This window comes from Schistocerca cancellata, chromosome 2 (assembly GCF_023864275.1).
Source record: "Schistocerca cancellata isolate TAMUIC-IGC-003103 chromosome 2, iqSchCanc2.1, whole genome shotgun sequence".
NCBI lineage: Eukaryota > Metazoa > Arthropoda > Insecta > Orthoptera > Acrididae > Schistocerca > Schistocerca cancellata.
Genome location: NC_064627.1, coordinates 101,868,170 through 101,894,159, shown reverse-complemented (window position 1 = coordinate 101,894,159; position 25,990 = coordinate 101,868,170). Strand labels below are relative to the sequence as shown.

The 25,990-nt window shown below is 39.5% G+C and overlaps 1 protein-coding gene across 1 annotated transcript in view; it reads right to left on the bottom strand.

The window, feature by feature from the left end:
- Positions 1 to 25,990, bottom strand: part of LOC126161364 (dynein axonemal heavy chain 7) — a 1,035,864-nt gene that overhangs the window by 500,932 nt on the left and 508,942 nt on the right. The window contains exons 27-31 of the mRNA XM_049917134.1: positions 25,636 to 25,857; positions 25,350 to 25,547; positions 25,150 to 25,273; positions 13,235 to 13,410; positions 10,821 to 10,972 (exon numbers count right to left, since the gene is read on the bottom strand). Coding sequence (XP_049773091.1) covers positions 10,821 to 10,972; positions 13,235 to 13,410; positions 25,150 to 25,273; positions 25,350 to 25,547; positions 25,636 to 25,857 — 872 coding nt within the window. The remainder of the gene's footprint in view (positions 1 to 10,820; positions 10,973 to 13,234; positions 13,411 to 25,149; positions 25,274 to 25,349; positions 25,548 to 25,635; positions 25,858 to 25,990) is intronic.

Sequence of the window (25,990 nt, the reverse complement as noted above, 5' to 3'; positions counted from 1 at the left end):
ATGTTAGCAAATTTTCTTTGCTGAAGTTCCTGCTCATATGGATTCTCATACATGACATGTTCCTGTCTGTGGCAGCTCAATGAACAATGCACAATGTTCTGAAATACCTAGGTTTAGACGAAATTTATACACATCTTCATATACATAATTAGTTAGAACACTGTAAATACATGTTGCTGATTGCCCATTACCTCTGGTAGATTCAAAGAAATTCAATTTGGAATCATATTTCTTTACTACATCAGTGAATCTCGAAGCATGTAGCAACTTTCCTTTTCATAATCTTGTTAAATCATTGATTGTCAATAAGTACATCTAAAAATGGTACGAGCAGTTAGAGGAAGTGGCCAGAATGACAAGAAAGCATTTTATCTCCTCTATCTCTCTCTCTCTCTCTCTCTCTCTCTCTCTCTCTCTCACTCTCTCTCTCTCCCATTATGTGTGAATCTTTTTACATTGCTTACAACATTTACAGTTTGTCTATGATTTTCTATCCGTAGGTACTTATTTTTTGAGTCAGAATTACACACACAAATTAAGTGTGAATGTTACCAAACCATCAGCTTAATAAGTCATGTTTACAGAATCCTAAGAAGAATACCCAAGGGCATGCAGCTTTACTGTATGGTTAAATGATGATTGCGTCCTCTTGGGTAAAATGTTCCAGAGGTAAAATAGTCCCCCATTCGGATCTCCGGGCGGGGACTACTCAAGAGGACGTCGTTATCAGGAGAAAGAAAACTGGTGTTCTACGGATCGGAGCGTGGAATGTCAGATCCCTTAATCGGGCAGGTAGGTTAGAAAATTTAAAAAGGGAAATGGATAGCTTAAAGTTAGATATAGTGGGAATTAGTGAAGTTTGGTGGCAGGAGGAACAAGACTTTTGGTCAGGTGAATACAGGGTTATAAATACAAAATCAAATAGGGGTAATACAGGAGTAGGTTTAATAATGAATAAAAAAATAGTAGTGCGGGTAAGCTACTACAAAGAGCATAGTGAACGGATTATTGTGGCCAAGATGGACACGAAGCCCACACCTACTACAGTAGTACAAGTTTCTATGCCAACTAGCTCTGCAGATGATGAAGAAATTGATGAAATGTATGATGAGATAAAAGAAATTATTCAGGTAGTGAAGGGAGATGAAAATTTAATAGTCACGGGTGACTGGAATTCAAGAGTAGGAAAATGGAGAGAAGGAAACATAGTAGGTGAATATGGATTGGGAGTAAGAAATGAAAGAGGAAGCCGCCTGGTAGAATTTTGCGCAGAGCACAACTTAATCATAACTAACACTTGGTTCAAGAATCATGAAAGAAGGTTGTATACATGGAAGAATCCTGGAGATAATAAAAGGTATCAGATAGATTATATAATGGTAAGACAGAGATTTAGGAACCAGGTTTTAAATTGTAAGACATTTCCAGGGGCAGATGTGGACTCTGACCACAATCTATTGGTTATGACCTGTAGATTAAAACTGAAGAAACTGCAAAAAGGTGGGAATTTAAGGAGATGGGACCTGGATAAACTGAAAGAACCAGAGGTTGTACAGAGTTTCAGGGAGAGCATAAGGGAACAATTGACAGGGATATGGGAAAGAAATACAGTAGAAGAAGAATGGGTAGCTCTGAGGGATGAAGTAGTGAAGGCGGCAGAGGATCAAGTAGGTAAAAAGATGGGGGCTAGTTGAAATCCTTGGGTACCAGAAGAAATATTGAATTTAATTGATGAAAGGAGAAAATATAAAAATGCAGTAAATGAAGTAGGCAAAAAGGAATACAAACGTCTCAAAAATGAGATTGACAGGAAGTGCAAAATGGCTAAGCAGGGATGGCTAGAGGACAAATGTAAGGATGTGGAGGCTTATCTCACTAGGAGCAAGATAGATACTGCCTACAGGAAAATTAAAGAGACCTTTGGAGAAAAGAGAGCCATTTGTATGAATATCAAGAGCTCAGATGGAAACACAGTTCTAAGCAAAGAAGGGAAAGCAGAAAGGTGGAAGGAGTATATAGAGGGTCTATACAAGGGCGATGTACTCGAGGACAATATTATAGAAAAGGAAGAGGATGTAGATGAAGATGAAATGGGAGATACGGTACTGAGTGAAGAGTTTGACAGAGCACTGAAAGACCTGAGTTGAAACAAGGCCCCAGGAGTAGACAACATTCCCTTAGAACTACTGACGGCCTTGGGAGAGCCAGTCATGACAAAACTCTACCATCTGGAGAGCAAGATGTATGAGACAGGTAAAATACCCTCAGACTTCAAGAAGAATATAATAATTCCAATCCCAAAGGAAGCAGGTGTTGACAGATGTGAAAATTACTGAACTGTCAGTTTAATAAATCACAGCTTCCAAATACTTACCGGAATTCTTTACAGACGAATGGAAAAACTGGTAGAAGCCGACCTCGGGGGAGATCAGTTTGGATTCCGCAGAAATGTTGGATCACGTGAGGCAATACTGACCTTACGACTTATCTTAGAAGAAAGATTGAGGAAAGGCAAACCTACGTTTCTAGCATTTGTAGACTTAGAGAAAGCTTTTGACAATGTTGACTGGAATACTCTCTTTCAAATTCTGAAGGTGGCGGGGGTAAAATACAGGGAGCAAAGGGCTATTTACAATTTGTACAGAAAGCAGATGGCAGTTATAAGAGTCGAGGGACATGAAAAGGAAGCAGTGATTGGGAAGGAAGTGAGACAGGGTTCTGGCCTCTCCCTGATGTTATATTGAGCAAGCAGTGAAGGAAACAAAAGAAAAATTCGGAGTAGGTATTAAAATTGATGAAGAAGAAATAAAAAGTATGAGGTTCGCCGATGACATTGTAATTCTGTCAGAGACAGCAAAGGACTTGGAAGAGCAGTTGAACGGAATGGACAGTGTCTTGAAAGGAGGATATAAGATGAACATCAACAAAAGCAAAATGAGGATAATGGAATGTAGTCGAATTAAGTCTGGTGATGCTGAGGGAATTAGATTAGGAAATGAGACACTTAAAGTAGTAAAGGAGTTTTGCTATTTGGGGAGCAAAAATAACTGATGACGGTGGAAGTAGAGAGGATATAAAATGTAGACTGGCAATGGCAAGGAAAGCGTTTCTGAAGAAGAGAAATTTATTAACATCGGTTATAGATTTAAGTGTCAGGAAATTGTTTCTGAAAGTATTTGTATGGAGTGTAGCCATGTATGGAAGTGAAACGTGGATGATAAATAGTTTGGACAAGAAGAGAATAGAAGCTTTCGAAATGTGGTGCTACAGAAGAATGCTGAAGATTAGATGGGTAGATCGCATGACTAATGAGGAGAGGTATTAAACAGAACTGGGGAGAAGAGGAGTTTGTGGCACAACTTGATTAGAAGAAATGATCGGTTGGTAGGAAATGTTCTGAGGCATCAGGGGATCACAAATTCAGCATTGGAGGGCAGTGTGGAGGGTAAAAATTGTTGAGGGAGACCAACAGATGAATACACTAAGCAGATTCAGAAGAATGTAGGTTGCAGTAGGTACTGGGTTGATGAAGAAGCTTGCACAGGATAGAGTAGCATGGAGAGCTGCATCAAACCAGTCTCAGGACTGAAGACCACACAACAACAACAACAACAACAACAACAATAATTACTTTAGAATGGAAAAACTGATAGAACCCAACCTGAGATAAGCTCAGTTTGGGTTCTGGATCAATGTAGGAACACACGAGGCAATACTGACCTTATGACTTACATCCGAATATAGGTTTAAGAAAGGCAAACCTATGTTAATAGCATTTGTATATTCAGAGAAAGCTTTTGACAATGTTGACTGGAATACGCTCCTTGAAGTTCTTAAGGCAGCAAGGATAAGTTCAGGGAGTGAAAGGTTATCTACAACTTGTACAGAAACTTAACTATGTTTATAAGAGTCAAAGGAAGTGAAAGGTAGACAGTACTTGAGAAGAGTGAGAGACAAAGTTATAGTCTTTCTTCTATGTTATCCAATTTGCACTGAGAGCAGGCAGTAAAGGAAACCATTCACTAGTTTGAAAAGGTCATTAAGTTCAGTCAGAAGAAATGAAAACTTTGAGGTGTGCTGATAGCAATGTAATGTGGTCAGCAAGAATAAAGAACTTGGTATATCAGTTGTGTGGAATGAGAATTTGTGTTGAACACCAATAAGAATAAAACAACGGTAATGGCTTCCCGACAACACTGTCGAGACAAGAACATCTTACCAAGGTTTGCGGTGATTCGACATGCAGTAAAATCTAAGAAGACCGACCAAATATTACGACGAGCAGGCATGATGCTACCACCCAGCTGGAGACCTGAGAAATCTTCATCAACATTCATATTCTTCCTTGTCACAAGTATTTTGCAGGTTGCACAACGACATATCCATTCCCCTAAAGAGTTATTGCTACAACTGGGATTCTCCTGTCACTAACACATCCATAAACAGTAACTTTTTACTATAGCGATCAACAAATCAACAGCCTCATTCCTGGTCACCTTCACTGTGCCAACACGTAATGATTTTGATAGTTCCTGCAAAAAGTAGTATCAAACATACTCGACCCATCGTCACTGCGCAGTGAAGCTAAATGTTGCAAGTTGTGTGGACAACATCAATCAAGGATTAAATCAGCATTTTCTTTCTCACATCTCGCCTTCCTGCAACAGCCTAAAATATTCACTTAACTTTGACATCAGTCACAGAGTGAACCGTCTGTCTTTGGTGTCAGTTATAACTCATTTAGTCACATCAAAAGTCAATATGAAGAAAACTGGATGAAGTCAAGTAAGACGTTGAGTGAAAACAATGAATCTAGTAAACCTTACTAGCAGGAAACACAAAATCAGGAAATTTTTAGCACTGATCATAAAGGGTTTTCCACAGGGGCTATGAAATTATGGAGTAGAAACACGTTAAACATAAAATTGGAGAACGTAAAATCTAAGTTCAACTTTTTGTATTATATGTTATGTGTAGCTGTGTCCATTTCCAATTAAGGAACTGTGAGAACATTTCTTGTCCCATTATTTCTTTCTGCAGACCCAGTCCTGTGTGAGCCAGTGCATGGCACAAGTTGAGCTGAGATGTAGCAGAACAGTGAGGAGCATATTTCCCACAAATTATTCTGCTAACAAACAAACAGAAAGGTTGGACATTTTACATTCTATAATGTCCAGTTTATAGGTTTCATGATCATCTTTTATATACTTCAGATTCACTTTTACACATTTATGGTTGTACCATTACTTGTACATGATACACAGGATACCTCGCTTAACCTTTTTACACTAATTTTACACACATCACTATCACATTTTATAGTAACTGAGACATCATTACATGAGGAGGTTCCATCCAGTGCCATGTTTACCAAACATCAAACATGGTTCCAGATGTCCTCAATTAAGCTCAACAAGAAGTTCCACTCCACAGAAATCATATCACTGTGACTGAAACAATATTGTCGACACAGAGGTTCTTTCAGTTTTCAAAGGACAAAGAAATTTCTGAGCATCACAACTAACGAATTAGGCAGATATGGTTAGATTTTGCAACCAACGAGTAAACATAGCATAAGAGTTCCTTGAGAGATTCAAATGGGCATAATTTTGTGGAGGAGTTGCCCACCTCTTGCAGTAACTCCTGCTTTTACTGCATTATCTCAGGTGACAGGTGAGTCATAATATTTTATAAATACTGTGCTGCAATAGTCTATCCCTGGGTTATAGAATTTGGCAGGTATTGAAAAAGGAACATTTTTTTATGACAATATTATGGCTGCATTGTCAAAGGATTTATGAGGATGGTTTTATGGATGCCTTGCTAAGCCCAGGGCTCACACAAGTCATGTATCACAATATACACATGCAGTTTTGAGGACTGTATCGAAAAATTGCCTGTGTTTGTGTCAAAATAGTCTTGAATATAATGGACAGAAGTCAGTAATTAACATACCCAGCTTTTCCATGAAATGTTTAGGGTTCACTTTCACTTGAAAAGCCTACGATACTGAAGCAATGGTCTCCTGAGTGATGGTGTGAACTACCAAGCCAGAGTAAGCTTCACCTCCTGTACTTTTGTGAGCACATTTAAGCAGATTAACCTAAAATAAACAATTGCCATAGGTGGTGGAGAGATGAATATTGGCCATTTTAGTTTCATTCTGTGCAACTATAAAACGATTAAAACAAAAATCTTTCACTGCAGCAAAGCACTCATTATTCTCCATTTCTGTGGCACTTAACACTGTATATGATGTATCTATGTGAAACATTCAACATAAATGTTAAAAAATGCTAACAAACATATCAAAACTAGGTATGCCCTGCCTCATGTTGCTGTGGTTCAGTCTGGTTAAAAGGAAAGGAAAAAAAAGAGAAAACAGATGTTTCTAATATGCACGGGTACTGGATGTATATCCTAATCCCCTTCCCCCGCTCTCTCTGTCCATCTTCTCTTCCCCCTTTCTGTCCATCTTTTCCTGTCCCTCTCTCTGTCCATCTCCTCCTTTCCACTCTCTATGTCCATTTTTCCTACCTCTCTGTCTATCTCCTCTTTGTCCCCCTCCCTTCTTTCTCTGACCCTCAGCCTTGTCTTTTTGCAAATTTACGTTCTGTAGCAGTGTTCTAATCACAAGCCAGTAAACCAAGAGTATAACTTTCCTTTTTTTCTGTGAAAACCATCCGTAAGAAAGAAAACAAAATAGCACAATGTTGCATATTCAATTATTGTAGTTAAAACTGACTGCGAGAAAGAAAAAAACCGAACATTTTTACAGCAGTCAGGTTCAATAGAAAACATGTACACTGTTGTTTGAAAAAATATATATTCTATCTCTGCCTGAATGTTTAAATATATAGTCTGTAGCTGGCCATAATGTTCATCACCATATCACAATTTTAAGTAAATTCGTCTAGAATGTTTCAAGAGTATTGGTAATAATATTTCCCATTTTTGTAACACATATAATTTACAAATATTAAAAATTGTTGTTGTTGTTGATATGGTCTTCAGTCCTCAGACTGGTTTGATGCAGCTCTCCACACTACTCTATCCTGTGCAAGCTTCTTCATCTCCCAGTACCTACTGCCTCCTACATCCTTCTGAATCTGCTTAGTGTATTCATCTCTTGGTCTCCCCCTACGATTTTTACCCTCCACGCTGCCCTCCAATGCTAAATTTAAGATCCCTTGATTCCTCAGAACATGTCCTAACAACAGATCCCTTCTTCTAGTCAAGTTGTGCCACAAGCTCCTCTTCTCCCCAATTCTATTCGATACCTCCTCATTAGTTATGTGATCTACCCATCTAATCTTCAGCATTCTTCTGTAGCACCACATTTCGAAAGCTTCTATTCTCTCCTTGTCTAAGCTATTTATCATCCACGTTTCACTTCCATAAAAGGCTACACACCATACAAATACTTTCAGAAATGACTTCCTGACATTTAAATCTATTTCAATGTTAACAAATTTTTCTTCTTCAGAAACACTTTCCTTGCCATTGCCAGTCTAGATTTTATATCCTCTCTACTTTGACCACCATCAGTTATTTTGCTCCCCAAATAGCAAAACTCCTTTACTACTTTAAGTGTCTCATTTCCTAATCTAATTAACTCAGCATCACCCGACTTAATTTGACTACATTCCATTGCCCTCATTTTGCTTTTGTCGATTTTCATCTTATACCCTCCTTTCAAGACACTGTCCATTCCGTTCAACTGCTCTTCCAAGTCCTTTGCTGTCTCTGACAGAATTACAATGTCATCGGTGAACCTCAAAGTTTTTATTTCTTCTCCATGGATTTTAATACCTACTCCGAACTTTTCTTTTGTTTCCTTTATTGCTTGCTCAATATACAGATTGAATAACATCAGGAATAGGCTACAACCCTGTCTCACTCCCTTCCCAACCACTGCTTCCCTTTCATACCCCTCAACTCGTATGACTGCCATCTGCTTTCTGTACAAATTGTAAATAGCCTTTTGCTCCCTGTATTTTACCCCTGCCACCTTCAGAATTTGAAAGAGAGTATTCCAAATAACATTGTCAAAAGCTTTCTCTAAGTCTACAAATGCTAAAAACGTTGGTTTACCTTTCCTTAATCTTTCTTCTAAGATAAATCGTAAGGTCAGTAGTCAGTATTGCCTCTCGTATTCCAACATTTCTACGGAAATCAAACTGATATTCCCCAAGGTCGGCTTCTACCAGTTTTTCCATTCGTCTGTAAAGAATTCGCGTTAGTATTTTGCAACTATGACTTATTAAACTCATAGTTCGGTAATTTTCACATTTGTCAACACCTGCTTTCTTTGGGATTGGGATTATTATATTTTTCTTGAAGTCTGAGGATATTTCGCCTGTCTCATACATCTTGCTCACCAGATGGTAGAGTTTTATCAGGACTGGCTCTTCCAAGGCTGTCCGTAGTTCTAATGGAATGTTGTCTACTCCAGGGTCTTGTTTCGACTCAGGTCTTTCAGTGCTCTGTCAAAGTCTTCATGCAGTATCATATCTCCCATTTCATCTTCATCTACATCCTCTTCCATTTCCATAATATTGTCCTCAATTACATAGCCCTTGTATAGACCCTCTATATACTCCTTCCATCTTTCTGCTTTCCCTTCTTTGCTCAGAACTGGGTTTCCATGAAAGCTCTTGATATTCATGCAAGTGGTTCTCCTTTCTCCAAAGGTCTCTTTAATTTTTCTGTAGGCAGTATCTATCTTACCCCTAGTGAGAGAAGCCTCTACATCCTTACATTTGTCCTCTAGCCATCCCTACTTAGCCATTTTGCACTTCCTGTCGATATCATTTTTGAGACGTTTGTATTCCTTTGTGCCTACTTCATTTACTGCATTTTTATATTTTCTCCTTTCATCAATCAAATTCAGTATTTCTTCTGTCACCCAAGGATTTCTACTAGCCCTCGTCTTTTTACCTACTTGATCCTCTGCCGCCTTCACTACTTCATCACTCAAAGCTACCCATTCTTCTTCTACTGTATTTCTTTCCCATATCCCTGTCAATTGTTCCCTTATGCTCTCCCTGAAACTCTGTACAACCCCTGGTTCTTTCAACTTATCCAGGTCCCATCTCCTTGGTTTCCCACCTTTTTGCAGTTTCTTCAGTTTTGATCTACAGTCCACACCTGCCCCTGTAAATGTCTTACAATTTAAAACCTCATTCCTAAATCTCTGTCTTACCATTATATAATCTATCTGATACCTTTTATTATTTCCAGGGTTCTTCCATGTATACAACCTTCTTTCATGATTCTTAAACCAAGTGTTAGCAATGATTAAGTTATGCTCTGCGCAAAATTCTACCAGGCGGCTTCCTCTTTCATTTCTTACCCCCAATCCATATTCACCTACTATGTTTCCTTCTCTCCATTTTCCTACTCTTGAATTCCAGTCACCCGTGACTATTAAATTTTCATCTCCCTTCACTACCTGAATAATTTCTTTTATCTCATCATACATTTCATCAATTTCTTCATCATCTGCAGAGCTAGTTGGCATAGAAACTTGTACTACTGTAGTAGGCGTGGGCTTCGTGTCCATCTTGGCCACAATAATGCGTTCACTATGCTGTTTGTAGTAGCTTACCTGCACTACTATTTTTTTATTCATTATTAAACCTACTCCTGCATTACCCCTATTTGATTTTGTATTTATAACCCTGTATTCACCTGACCAAAAGTCTTGTTCCTCCTGCCACCGCACTTCATTAATTCCTACTATATCTAACTTTAAGCTATCCATTTCCCTTTTTAAATTTTCTAACCTACCTGCCCGATTAAGGGATCTGACATTCCACGCTCCGATCCGTAGAACGCCAGTTTTCTTTCTCCTGATAACGACGTCCTCTTGAGTAGTCTCCGCCCGGAGATCCAAATGGGGGACTATTTTACCTCCTGAATATTTTACCCAAGAGGACGCCATCATCATTTAATCATACAGTAAAGCTGCATGCCCTCGGGAAAAATTACGGCTGTAATTTCCCCTTGCTTTCAGCCGTTCGCAGTACCAGAACAGCAAGGCCATTTTGGTTAATGTTACAAGGCCAGATCAGTCAATCATCCAGACTGTTGCCCCTGCAACTACCGAAAAGGCTGCTGCCCATCTTCAGGAACCACACATTTGTCTGGCCCCTCAACAGATACCCCTCTGTTGTGGTTGCACCTACAGTACGGCTATCTGTATCGTTGAGGCACACAAGCCTCCCCACCAACGGAAGGTCCACGGTTCATGGGGGGGATATTAAAAATAGGCGTATAAAAACACATGTATTTGAATGAAACATTGTGTCAAAATTTAAAGTCATCTGGTGGAGTAATTTTTGAGTTTTGCAAGCACAAACATACACAGGTTGAATTTTTTTTTACATAGTTTTATGTACAAAGCTCTGCTGCTCTTTGGTAAACACTTAGATCACTTATCGAACTGCCCTTATTGTGTGTGTGTGTGTGTGTGTGTGTGTGTGTGTGTGTGTGTGTGTGTGTGTGTGTGTGTGTGTGTGTGTACGAAATAAAAAAGCTGCCACTTGCAGCCCTTTCAGTAAGAGATGATATTACTAAGAGTGGATGTGTTTGCTGTGGAGCAAAGGTATAAAGAGAAGATGAAGTTACTTTAAATACAGATGCAATCAGTAACTCTTCTTCACCTTCTTTTAATGGTCTTGTATTCTACTTACATAAAATGCTGTAGGGTGGCTACTGATATTTTTAATTTAGTACTATAGCAACTGACAGCACTCTTCTAATGATGTAGAATAGGTGTATCACAATCAGAAATGCCTTTCTGAGATTTTTTTTACCTTGTGTCAAGATGCCACAACATAATTTTGCTGAATATTGTCAACATTGTCGAGTCATCAAATTCATCAATACAGAGAACATTAAAATGGCGAAGAAATCGAGGTGTGACTGTGTTAGCCCCACCTGTTGCTGGGCCCATGGCACACACTATCTGAAGGCAAAAAAGAAAAAAGAAACAGGAAAAATTAAAATTCTTACAGGAAACATAAATCCATACATCAGTATAAATGTAACAATATTTCCATTAGTATATAATCCCTTTTTTTGCAGTGAGTATAGTTAAGTAGATTATGAAAGGAAGTAACTTGCAACTTGCAGCTGGTTGATGGGCACTAGCTTGTGATGTAACAGTTATAGGGGTGTTGTATTTGGGTGTCACATACGTGAGTGTTTTCTTTGACTATGAAACAAGCTAAACCTAATGAGATTTTCTGATGTGTTGTACGCATATCCATGTGACACCCATTATTAAGTTACTGGTGAGTGTTCACCTTTGTTGCTTCCACCCTAGAAATTATTTACAAAGATAAAAAGGGGCGGCCAACACTTGCCTTCCACTGCTTAGAGAAATATTTTAATACAAGAACAAACTGTTCACAGCTTTCAGGACTAACAGTTCCTTCCACTGGGAGGAAAGAGGGATAACTTGAGGAAGATGAGAAAGAAGGAACAGATATCTCAGGCTTCAAGATGAGGGGAACCCTCCTGTTGTGTTATTCTTGCAGCAGGTGGGTCCTTCTTATCCTGGGGTCTGAGGGACATCAAGCCCCTTCTTTCTAATCTTTCTAACCTTCACCAATCTACCTCTGTATCCTCCATGAGAAAGGAACTAATAGTTTGAAAATTTAGAAATATCTTCATCACTTTTAAATGTGTACCTGTGTGTGTGTGTGTGTGTGTGTGTGTGTGTGTGTGCACCCAACAAGAAGAGGAAGTATAATTAAAAATTTAATGCAAGAAAGAAGTTTATAAAACTTGACAAATAAAAAAAATGACAACACATTCCCGTGACTATCCCGCCTAAATGTGAGGTAACATACCGTCCCCACAGCCTCCAACCAACAGCTTCCAACCTCTCTCTCCAATCATCTCCTCTCCATTCTCATCTCTGACCCTGTTTATTTGCCACCCTCTGCCAATGCAGTCACCCATCTTTCCCTGGTCCTCTCCTTTTTTCCCCACCTCCGTGCCCCACAACCTCCTGATGCTGCGCTTGTTGGCTCTAGTCCCTTCACACTCCACCAGAAAGCATTTACCTCTCTCCCCACCAGTACACTACCAGTACACTACTATCCCTTCCCCTTCCCCTCCCCCTCCAGATTGCTGCTAGTGATAGAGCATTTCACAGTGGAAATTAACAGAGAGTCATCTGACACTCCAACCAATAGCTTTATTCTGTCATATTTGTCTGAGGCATACACTTGAGGTTACTTTTAAAATATTTAGCATTGACTTTTGAGAAAGTTTGGCTACGACAAGAGCACTTAGCCACAGTAGTTTTTATTATGAGTAGCACAAAGCAAACACAAGGAGTATTACATTAAGAAGGGCAGCTATATACTTCTGAGCATACAAATTTCTTTTAGGGAGGATCAGAATCAGAAATACTGGCCCAATGTTGCCTGGGTATGCCACAGCTTGAGTGTGCGGCACTGCACAGAATAAGAGAGCACATTGGCCCTGCCAGAAAAGTATTCTCCATCCTTTTCTGCACAGAAGACATAATGCAACAACTTTCTTAAGTGCACCTCATATAGTTGATCTGAAAGGTGAGAGTACTGTTGTTACTGTCTTTTATTCATTTTTATAAAGTGTACTGAGTTTTGCATCTCTTAAAAGTATGTACTAGGCAGTCCAACTATTTTTTTTTAATTAAAGACATTTTTGACAGTAAGTTTCCTTGTTATAAAATTATTAATTCCATTTGAGCAGTTTGACTCTTTAATGCATGTTCAGATTACATATTTGAAAATTATCCCCCAAATTTGAATGATTCTTAATGCAAACTTTTCCTAGTCTCATCTGTTTTTCCATTTACACAACGAGTATTATAATAAACATTTAAGATTTCTGATTATGGCATCATTGGAATCACAGTTAATGAGACTTATTTATAATTTTCAACACCATGTTTTAATTTTCACTGCTCTTATATTTATGAATACTCCTACTACAAAAACTGCTACATCTAACAATGACACGATAACAAGTACCATTATTTCATTACATTTTACTCCCAGTCATTATTAAATCTAACTAAGTAAGCTGGTGGTTGAGGTAAGTATTTCCAGCATGAGAATTATTTCAATTTGTCCGATTTCTTTCTTTCAATGGCTACCAAAAATGATGCAATTACTGAGTAGAGAGAGCCTCCTTTATTATTTGCATCCTTAAGCAATACTGATGGACATACCTGGACATCAATTAGTTTCATTGGTACTATTTCCTTCCTGTCGTACCATGTCCAATGGTCCAGCCACTGTCTCAGAATTTCTATTGGAGGCTGGGCGCCATATGTTTCTTTCAAAGGCATATTCACATCATCAACAAATACAACAAGTTTTTTGCCCAGTGGTGGCCCAAACACTCCTGAGATAGAAAAATAAAATAATAGATATTAAAAATATGAGCAAAAGTAGAACTAAAGTTATAGTGCTGCATCACATGAGAAGCATACATTAAACTGAAAAACTTAAAAGAAATTACTAGGTGGCAAATTTGGCAGACATCAGATGCGTATAAAAATAAAAATATAAAAGCATTATCCTTGATCATGTAAAGCGCTATTATCAGTTACTAATCATAATCAAGTGTTATTCACAGTGAAGTTATCATTACTGAATATGCAGACCAATAGGGGAATTTGATAGATTTGGTCCAAGTTGCTATATCCAAGTTCTATGAGCAATAAAATATTTATTTCTTTTGCTCTTCTGAAACTGTTAATATTCTTGAATTGTCTGTAATGGACAATGGCACAGAGTGTTGTCTTGAAACAGAAATTTACATTTTTTTTCCAATAGTGAAAGTGCAACAAAGGAAAATCCACAGTTATCACTTTCCTGTATCAACATCTACACTCTGCAAATCACTTTGTGGTGTGTGTAATTAGTCTTTTGGATGATTTACTGCATCCTATATTCCACTGCTCTCTATCTGCATCCAGTTTCTTCAGTTGGCAGTAATTTCTGCATTATTTGTGTTTCAAAAGTTTTCACTCTGTACTTTTCACCAGTATTTCAACAAGCATTCACATTTTACTAGGTACTCAATGTACTCTAAAGGTTCTCTGAGAATGAACCACAGGTCTAGTGAATTTAATTGCCTCAATAGGCACTCATTTATTAATGTGTACTTGAGCCATGCTTTTAACATTAAGATCTGTCAGATTATTTTATATTTTTGAAAATCATTTCAATATCAAATTTTGTAAATAATTTTCATTGTATATATAACAATTAAATTTTATAATATGAAATAAGAAGGCACAAAAACATTATTTAAAATTATGCCTCTCTATTGACTGAACAATTACATTTGGATATCCTGTGAGCATTACCTTTAAATGCACAATCCCTAGATAAATGACTCATGTTTTTTTATTACTGCTAATATGTAGGATTATGGATACTGATGCTGATTTATCAGAAATAGAAAGCAGTGCAAGGAGTGTTACCACATAACAGACTGTGCTACTGTCTACATAAAAAAACTGGTGATGGTCTTTTTTTCTCTTTTCCTTTCTCTCTTCTTTTACGTAGTGATTGCCCCCTATTAATACACAATGTAACAAAATCAGTAAATCAACAGCTGATACTAAATCTTTGTTGATTAAACAGTTCATGATTTTATATTTATGACTCTGTCACATTAAGGAACTTGCAACGAAAAATCTATAAAAATAAATACTTACAAACCAGCCATCTATTGCCTAAAATTTTCATCTTAACTTTGAGATGTTTCCCAAAATAAACTGTGTAATGCAGGGGTGTAGAGACTCTCAAGTACCATGGCCTGCAAACCACTTTCTTTTGTGTGTGTGTGTGTGTGTGTGTGTGTGTGTGTGTGTGTGTGTGTGTGTGTGTGTGTGTGTGAGTGGGTGGGGGAGCCACATACATAAATAGTTCACGTAATTTGTTTCACAAATATTCAGTTTATTTAAGAAATACAATTACAACATTTAATTGATGAAAGGAGAAAATATAAAATGCAGTAAATGAAACAGGCAAAAAGGAATACAAACGTCTCAAAAATGAGATTGACAGGAAGTGCAAAATGGCTAAGCAGGGATGGCTAGAGGACAAATGTAAGGATGTAGAGGCTTATCTCACTAGGGGTAAGATAGATACTGCCTACAGGAAAATTAAAGAGACCTTTGGAGATAAGAGAACCACTTGTATGAACATCAAGAGCTCAGATGGAAACCCAGTTCTAAGCAAGGAAGGGAAAGCAGAAAGGTGGAAGGAGTATATAGAGGGTCTATACAAGAGCGATGCACTTGAGGACAATATTTTGGAAATGGAAGAGGATGTAGATGAAGATGAGATGGGAGATACGATACTGCGTGAAGAGTTTGACAGAGCACTGAAAGACCTAAGTCGGAACAAGGCCCCCGGAGTAGACAACATTCCATTGGAACTACTGACGGCCTTGGGAGAGCCAGTCCTGACAAAATTTTACCATCTGGTGAGCAAGATGTATGAAACAGGCGAAATACCCTCAGACTGCAAAAAGAATATAATAATTCCAATCCCAAAGAAAGCAGGTGTTGACAGATGTGAAAATTACCGAACAATCAGTTTAATAAGCCACAGCTGCAAAATACTAACACGAATTCTTTACAGACGAATGGAAAAACTAGTAGAAGCCAACCTCGTGGAAGATCAGTTTGGATTCCGTAGAAACACTGGAACACGTGAGGCAATACTGACCTTACGACTTATCTTAGAAGAAAGATTAAGGAAAGGCAAACCTACATTTCTAGCATTTGCAGACTTAGAGAAAGCTTTTGACAATGTTGACTGGAATACTCTCTTTCAAATTCTAAAGGTGGCAGGGGTAAAATACAGGGAGCGAGAGGCTATTTACAATTTGTACAGAAGCCAGATGGCAGTTATAAGAGTCGAGGGACATGAAAGGGAAGCAGTGGTTGGGAAGGGAGTAAGACAGGGTTGTAGCCTCTCCCCGATGTTATTCAATCTGTATATTGAGCAAGCAGTAAAGGAAACAAAAGAAAAATTCGGAGTAGGTATTAAAATCCATGGAGAAGAAATAAAAACTTTGAGGTTCACCGATGACATTGTAATTCTGTCAGAGACAGCAAAGGACTTGGAAGAGCAGTTGAATGGAATGGACAGTGTCTTGAAAGGAGGATATAAGATGAACATCAACAAAAGCAAAACGAGGATAATGGAATGTAGTCGAATTAAGTCGGGTGGTGCTGAGGGAATTAGATTAGGAAATGAGACACTTAAAGTAGTAAAGGAGTTTTGCTATTTGGGGAGCAAAATAACTGATGATGGTCAAAGTAGAGAGGATATAAAATGTAGACTGGCAATGGCAAGGAAAGCGTTTCTGAAGAAGAGAAATTTGTTAACATCGAGTATAGATTTAAGTGTCAGGAAGTCATTTCTGAAAGTATTTGTATGTAGTGTAGCCATGTATGGAAGTGAAACATGGACGATAAATAGTTTGGACAAGAAGAGAATAGAAGCTTTCGAAATGTGGTGCTACAGAAGAATGTTGAAGATTAGATGGGTAGATCACATAACTAATGAGGAAGTATTGAATAGGATTGGGGAGAAGAGAAGTTTGTGGCACAACTTGACCAGAAGAAGGGATCGGTTGGTAGGACATGTTCTGAGGCATCAAGGGATCACCAATTTAGTATTGGAGGGCAGTGTGGAGGGTAAAAATTGTAGAGGGAGACCAAGAGATGAATACACTAAGCAGATTCAGAAGGATGTAGGTTGCAGTAAGTACTGGGTTGATGAAGAAGCTTGCACAGGATAGAGTAGCATGGAGAGCTGCATCAAACCAGTCTCAGGACTGAAGACCACAACAACAACAACAACAATTACAACATTTTTTTTTTAGAAAAACATTAATTACACAATTTAATTTGAAACACTCCACAGATTTCACAGTTGCTTGATGTTTGGTCCAGTTTGTCAAAGACAAGTGCAAAATTGTCATACATCAAGTGATCCCTAGTTTTTTATTTGTTAATGTGCATTTAAAAAAAGCTGATTCACATACATGAGTTAACACAAGGAGGACACCTGCCTGAAAATGACTTACAAGTTCATGGTGCCCTCCATCTGTAATGCTGGAATCCAATATGGTGCTGGTCCACCCTTAGCCTTGATGACAGCTTCCACACTCACAGGCATACATTCAATCAGCTCCTGAAAGATTTCTTGGGGAATGGCAGTCCATTCTTCATGGAGAGCTGCACTGAAGAGAGGCATCAATGTTGGTCAGTGAGGTCTGGCATGAAGTCAGCAATCCAAAGCATCCCAAAGGTGTTCTATAGGATTGAGGTCAGGACTCTGTGCAGGCCAGTCCATTACAGGAATGTTATTGTTGTGTAACCACTCCACCACAGGTCATGCATTGTGAACAAGTGCTCGATCAGGTTGAAAAGATGCAATCACCATCCCTAAATTGCTCTTCAATGGTGGGAAGCAAGAAGGTACTTAAAACAACAACGTAGGCCTGTGCTGTGATAGTGCCACACAAAACAACGGGTGCAAGCCCCCTCCATGAAAAACATGACCACACTATAACACCACTGCCTCCGAATTTTACTGTTGGCACTACAAATGTTCACGGGGCATTTGCCATACCCACCATACCCTGCCATCAGATCACCACATTGTGTACCATGATTCATCACTCCACACAATGTTTTTCCACTGTTCAATTATCCTATGTTTATGCTCCTTACACCAAGTGAGACATTGTTTGGCATTTACCAGTGTGATGTGTGGCTTATGAGCAGCCGCTCGACCATGAAATCCAAGTTTTCTAATCTCCTGCCTCTCATAGTACTTGGAGTGGATCCTGATGGAGTTTGGAATTCCTGTGTGATGGTCTGAGTAGATGTCTGCCTATTACACATTACGACCCTCTTCAACTGTCGGCAGTCTCTGTCAGTCAATAGACAAGAAGGCCTAGATGCTTTTGTGCTGCATGTGTCCCTTCACATTTCCACTTCACTAACACATTGGAAACAGTGGAGCTAGGGATGTTTAGGAGTGTGGAAATCTCATGTACAGATGTATGACACAAGTGACACCAAATCACCTGACCACATTCGAAGTCTGCGAGTTCTGCAGAGCACCCCATTCTGCTCTCTCACGATGTCTAATGACTACTGAAGTGTGCTAATATGGAGTACCTGGCAGTAGGTGGCAGCACAATGCACCCAATTTGGAGGGTGTCCAGATGTTTTTGATCACACAGTGTATTTTAATGCATTACCTACCAATGAATTGTTATGGTTTCTACTGACACAATGAAGGAAATTCAACAGACTTGCTTCAGAGAATTCAATGTACAGAGTCTCATCGTTATGAATGTCAGTGAGTTCCATTTACTATGCTTCATGCACATTCTCAGGCACAATGGCAAAAGGGTTGCAAAATAAATCTAACAATGACTTTACCTTGTGAAAATCAGTGAAACAGGCCCTGGAGGGATCTCAAGCTACCAACTATTTTATCACATGTGCTCTTGTAGTTGGTTTGTTTCTTTCCTAACTTTGTAATTATTAAAATAGATGTAACTGTCTGAATTCAGTTTGGTTTGCAACATATTTAACTTACAGTGAAAAGACATAATATGGCCATAAAATTGAATAAGTAATTGATTTCTGACTTGAAGCCATGTATTTAATGTATTTAAATGATTAGTAACATAGGTCAAAAATGCTAAGTCACACCAAAAATCTGAATTTTTTGATACAGAGATATTTCCAATCTTTTTAGTCATAAAAAATTCAATCTCATGTGTCAAATTCAAAAACTGCTCCAGCATTTTACCCTGATACAGTCATCCCATTTCTGCGTAAAAAAATAAAATCTTCATATACATAGGAAATATCTTCAGAAAGGGCTTTAAATTATAATGAAATGAACACCCTTAGCTGCTTACAGGTGCTGTCATACGTCAACGAGGACAGATGAATGTGTGCCCCGACCGGGACTCGAATCCGGGATCTCCTGCTTACATGGCAGATGCTCTATTCATCTGAGCCACCGAGGACACAGTGGATAGTGCGACTGCAGGGATTTATCTCTGGCACGCCTCCCGTGAAACCCATATTTTCAACGTATTGTCCCACACTACATTCGTTGTGCCCGCGATTGTAATTTCATTCTAATGAGCTGCTTGGTCACCGATGGTATCTGTTCTTTCGGACATGTCTAAAAGAACAGATACCATCTTAGTAAATAGGGCTTTAAATGTCTGTGATTGTCTCCCTTCCTATAACGACATCATGCCTAGAACCTTATCTTGGAAATGGATCAATCAGGGAACTTTTAAGCCAATACATCCATATTCAGATCTGTCGAATCACAGTTCCATCACTTTACTGATGATTAAAATGATACAAATGAATCAGTATGTAGCCACCATGCTCAAAAGCATCTCAGTGACCTGTATTATCCATCACAGATACAAATAAAAAATGTTGTCAATAGGCACACGCGAAAGGAAGAAAACTTGCTAGCTTTCAGGTTTATCCTTTGACAAGCTAGAGTAAAATACACATGGAAAAACACACACACACGTGTACACCTCTCCATGGTCCCAACTGGAATAACAGTCCCAATGCTTGTATTTTGATATGTGGGCTGGTTGTGGAATGGGTAGTGTGAGGTGGGATGGATAGAAGGAGAGGGAGGCAGGATGCAGGGAGAGGTACTGGGGGTGGAAGGCTACCAGCTCAGATGGAAGCAGTCCACTTGCTGGCTAGCAATGTGAGAGGGAGAGGTGACAGGTATACAGGCTAGGCTTTGTAATCCACAGTTGTAGGGGCTAGTGGGTAGTGGCCCATGCTGAACGTGACATTTGGACATGAATTTAGGGAGGGTGACAGGATGGAGGAATGGAAACTTTTGGGTGGAGGGTGCAGAGACAGTGGATTGCTTGAGATTGAGGCCAGGATGGTTAAGGGAGTAGAGGATACGTTGTAAGAATGACTCCCTACTGCATAGTGCAGAGAAGCTGGTTATGGAGGAAAGAATACAGATGATCCATGTTGTGAAGCAGCCATTGAAATTGAGCATGCTGTGGTCAGCTGCATGTTGTCCCACAGAGTGGTCCACTTTGTTCTTGGCAACAGCTTGGTGGTGGCCATTCATCCTGGTAGACAGCTGGATGGTAGTCATATCGATGTAAAAAGCTATGCAGTATTTGCTGCAGAGTTGGTTCATGAAATGCTTCTTTCACAGGTGGCCCAGCCTCTGATGGGGTAAGATAAGCCTATGACAGGACTATACAAGGTGCTGGGTGATTGGATTGGGCAAGTCTTGATCCTTGGTCTGCCACAAGGATCTTATTATTCTCCAACGGGTTGCCAGTGGGAGTGACATAGGGATGGACTAGGATGTTGTGTAGCTTGGGTGGGAAACAGCATACCACTTTAGGTGGGGAGTGAAGTATCTTGGGTAGGATGTCACTCATTTCAGGGCACGATGATAGGTAATCAAAGCCCTGTCAAAGGATATGGTTCAGACGTTCCAGTCAATGGTGATACCGAGAGTGACAGGGGGAAGGGGCGCTCCTTTATAGCTCATTATCAGGGATGGTGGGAGAGTTAGTGTTGTGAGAGGATATGGTGTGGGAAATCTTTCTGTGGTCTAAGCTTGGCAGTTATTTCCGGTGCGTGAAGACCATTTTGAGACATGAAGCATACTGGGCGAGGAGTTCTCCTCACAGAAAGTATATCTTCCGCAGGTGGCTAGGCTGTACGGGAGTGAATTTTTTGGTGTCAAAGCAATGGCAGCTGTTTAAATACATGTACTGTTGGTGGTAAGTGCGTCTAGTGTGACCAGAGGTGTGAATCGATTAATGAGAGAAGTGGATGTCAACATCCAGAAAAGTGGCACATTGAGCAGAGGTGGCCCAGATGAAATGGATGGGAGAGAAAGTGTTAAGATCATGAAGGTATGTGGGTAGCATACTTGGCCTAAGAGTTCTGAGCATGAAGATATCGTCAATGAACCTGAACCAGACTAGCGGTTCAGAGTTGTAGAGGGCATGGAAGGTTTTCTCTCGAGGGCCACTAAATAGGTTGGTATACGAAGTTGCTCTACAGGTGCCCATGGCTGTGTCGCAGATTTGTTTGTATACTTTCCCTCCAAAGGAAAAGTAGTTTTGCGACAGGGTGCAGCTGGTGAGGTGCATGAGGAATGAAGTGGTGGGTTTTGAGTCTGAAAGATGTTGGGAGAGATAGTGTTAGATAGTGGAAGTCAATGGACATGAGGGATGTTGGTGTATGTGGAGTTGGCATCAACAGTGATGAGCAGGGATCCAGGAGGTAAAGCATTGGGGATTGTGGAATGTCACTGAAGGAAGTGGTTAGTATCTTTAATGTGGGATGCTAGGTTTCATGTAACTGATTGGAGGTGTTTAACAACAATGCAGAAATTCTTTCACTGCGAGGACAATATTCAGTTACAATGGGACATCCAGGATTTTTGGGTTTGTGGATTTTGGGAAGCATGTATAAAGTTGGTGCATGGGGTGTTTTTGGGGTGGGGAGAGAGATGGACTCCCAAGGAGAGATCCCCAGTGGTGGCACCAACTTTTTGAATGTTGAAGGTCAAAATCCCAGGTATAAAACCCTGCAGCCATTCATCCTAGTGAATCCTCATTAGTGAGTAATCAATGAAAAAAATATCTGCAATTTTGTAGCACACTCTATAGCTTTACAATAGGAATAATATAATTGGATAGATAAAAAAATCTAATGACCAAGTGGCGGCAGAACACACACATAGAATAAGATTATAATTCAGCAAGATTTCAGTGCCAGTGGCTCCTTTTCCAGGCAGAAGGGTTGAAGGGGAAGGAAGAGGGGTGAAGGAAAAGGACTGGATAGGTCTAGCAAAAGTGGTAGATTTTGGGAAAATCATCCACAATCACAGGTCAGGGGAAACTTACCAGATGGGATGAGAAAGAAAGAGTTTCAAAAAGTCAGTCCCGCTGCTAGGGACTTCAGCTTGTCAGAGGAAAGGCTATAGGAAAGGCCTATGGACTTCAGGAGGGATTGGAGGTTATGTTGGACTTCTGGAAGTGGTTAGTATCTTTAATGTGGGATGCTAGGTTTCATGTAACTGATTGGAGGTGTTTAACAACAATGCAGAAATTCTTTCACTGCAAGGACAATATCCAGTTACAATGGGACATCCAGGATTTTTGGGTTTGTGGATTTTGGGAAGCATGTATAAAGTTGGTGCATGGGGTGTTTTTGGGGTGTGGAGAGAGATGGACTCCCAAGGAGAGATCCCCAGTGGTGGCACCAACTTTTTGAATGTTGAAGGTCAAAATCCCAGGTATAAAACCCTGCAGCCATTCATCCTAGTGAATCCTCATTAGTGAGTAATCAATGAAAAAAATATCTGCAATTTTGTAGCACACTGCATTCTGACAGAGCTTGTAGGTGGAGGAGTCAAACTGTTGGCAGAGGATTTCCGTCCAGTAGTTACTGGGACTCATCATGTCATTGGTGGAACTTTTGTCTGCAGGGAGGGGGATTAGACTAGTATCTATTCTTGGGGTGTGCCTGGCTGTCCTATCTTCTGATGAAAGGTTGGTGTTCTTAGGAATGGACCTAGGGAATGTTCATGAGACCAATAACTACATGCAATCAAATATCCCCATGCCACAAAACCATCCTACTGCCCCCAGCACAATTTCTCAAATTTTCTCATTGTGGTCATTTCACAAGACATATGGGGGAGAAGGTATACGTTGTTCAGCTCTCCCCAGAATGTAGTCTCCCAGGTCTTAACATACCTGGGCTGTACTATGTATAATATGTTCTGTAATCAATCAATGGAAATTCCAGGATGGAATGTGACAATATTATGAAAGGAAAGTTGATGCTCACCATATAGCAGAGATGCTGAGTCGCAGATACGCAAAACAAAAAGACTCTCACAATTAAAGCTTTCAGCCATTAAGGCCTTCGTCAACAATAGATGACAGACATGCACACACACACCCATGCACACAAATGCAACTCACACACACGACTGCAGCCTCAGGCAACTGAAACCACACAACAAGCAGCAGCACCAATGCATGGTGGGGTGTCGGAAAGTGAAGTGCTGCAGGTTAGATGGAGGAATGGGGAGAGGTTGGAGGGGGTGGATTAGTGGAAAAGTAGAGAAATAAAAAGACTGTGTGTGATGGTGGAATGATGGCTGTGTAGTGCTGGAATGGGAACAGGGAAGGGGCTGGATGGGTGAGGACAGTTACTGATGAAGGTTGAGGCCAGGAGGGTTGGAACATGGGATGTATTGCAAGGAAAGTTCCCACCTGCACAGTTCAGAAAAGCTGGTGTTGGTGGGAAGGATCCATATGGCACAGCCTGTGAAGCAGTCATTGAAATGAAGGATATCATGTTTGACAGCGTGTTCAGCACCAGGGTGGTCCACTTGTTTCTTGGCCACAGTTTTGTCGGTGGTCATTCATGTGGACAGACAGCTTGTTGGTTGCCATGCCTACATAGAATGCAGCACAGTGGCTGCAGCTTAGCCTGTAGTTTACATGACTGGTTTCACAGGTAGCCCTGCCTTTGATGGGATAGGTAATGATAGTGACCAGACTGTAGTAGGTGGTGGTGGGAGGATGTAATGGACAGGTCATGCATCTAGGTCTATTACAGGCATACGAGCCATGAGGTAAGGGATTGGGAGCAGGGGTTGTGTAAGGATGGATGAGTATGTTCCCTAATTCTACACCTGATAAATTCTAGACCTGATTGATGTCAGTACTCAGAGCTGTAATATCTAAGAACTATTTCATCATTCAGTGTGAACTTAATGTGTACTTCTTAAGTTTGTTGGTCACCAAACTGCTGAGTTGCAGTGTACTTATATGTTGAAAATGTTCCTCATCTGTGGTTGGTTTGTACATGTCTATGATTACAACCTCTGTTGAATACTCATTAAAGTAAAACATAAACATTTTCATACTGTCCATACTTGCAGCCATTCTTCCACAGTTGCTGTTCTTACTGATATGATAAACATAATAAATGTCCTCTCTCTTTGCTGAAAATATCCCTTCACTCTGTTGTCAGTTTCTCTATTCATTACTATGTCTACTCCTGCTCCTCCATCATTCAACCCAGTATATCCCCACTACAAAAGTTTTCCTCATCTGGTCATTGGATAATACTGATTCCTAAAATTTTTATCTGCATCCTTTTCAATTCTACATTTATTGTTTCTCACAGTGCCTTAATGTTATAAGATCTAACGTGCAATTCCTAATTAGAATTCTGTTTTTGTGTGACAGTTCATCTACAATAGTGCCTAGTGCATGTATGTAAATCAGAATAGGGACCCATAAGGACCTATTTCACTCCAGGGATGCTTTATCCAAGAGGAAGCCATTACAATATTTTTAGCACAGAAATGCATGTACTAGGTGATTATAATTTGGTGGTTTCCCTCGGCTCTCCATAGTGTAATCCTGCAAGCCTTAGATTCATCCCAACTATGGTACTACATACCACATGTCACAGTTACTGTATCAATCTCATTTATATTATACCAACAGTGGCTACTGGAGGAATGTCTATCTTTCTCCAGGATGAAGCTTCATTGTATACTGACCCCAACAGCTACTGCTTTCATTCTGTGAGCCATATTGGTGATTTCCTGGTCCTGTTCACCTTAAACACTGTTGTAGTCTTCTCTGGAATTCTGAATATGGATCCTTACAAGGCACTACCAAGCAGACAAGTTGGAATAACCATTTTTTATGAAGGTTTCACTACTTCATCACTCCCCTTTATCCTGATTTGTAACAGATAGAACCTGACCTTCCAATAGAGACCTTAGGTTAGTAGGTAATTATGGTCATACATTAAATGAAACTTGATGAGTAAAAAAATATATATATAAACTTTAAATAGTATACACCAACTGATAAGATGTCACGAGTTGTAAAGACTACTTGTAATAAATACTGGTTGTCTGTAATGAGTCAATATATTATGATCCTGTTTCACCAAAATAGTCTGTTCCAAGAAGGGTTCTCACAACCAGTCCAGTAACACAAAAAATGAAAAGGTGTTTTTACCTTTCTTTCGCTTATCAAGTTTACTCATAATTATATCTTGAGTCTGATTTGCAGTAGTCTGTGCAGAAAAATTAATAAATAATGGCTTGTAAATGTTTCCATCCACTTTGTGCAACAAGAGGTCCTGTAAAATTTCACTTATGTTTGTTAATTATTCATGAACAATGCACAATTGCTCTAAAATACTATATGGTACTGACTGTTATGTAGGCAGATTTTCCTGTTCCTGTTGGGCCAACAAACATAGCTGGCTTCTGATGAGTAATTAAGAGTTGAAGAACAGCAGAGTTTCGTATTGTTTCAACAGTAATCACAATTATCTGATTAACTGGTATATCTCGGGGAATAGGTGGAGCAGTTTCAAGTTCTTCTGTCCATGGTCTCCAACGCCCTATGCCCTGCAGAGTTTATCATTATATACAATAAGTCTGTAATTATGATACAAAAATGCTTCTTTGTGTATGTCATTATGTCAAATTTTCTTACCTCCTTAAAGTATCTGTAGTCATACACAAGACCTTCTGATGGAATGAGAGTAATATATGGTTTGAATGGTGGTGGAACATCTTCCAAAAGCCCAAAATCAGTTTTCAAATCTGCAGGAAACTCCTTAGCTAAAAGACCTCTAAAAAGCAAGTCAAACTTTGGACGCCCCGTGGAACCAAGTGTGCCACCCAAGGACCAAACACTAGAGAAGAAAAATATTCCCTGAAACACAAAAATTTATACTTGTACCATTAACATGTTTCAAATAATATGGGATGTTTGAATGTGCATTTGACACATGAAAAGCGAGAACATGTAAATGACTGCATACTAAGCAGAAAGTCTATCACAACAC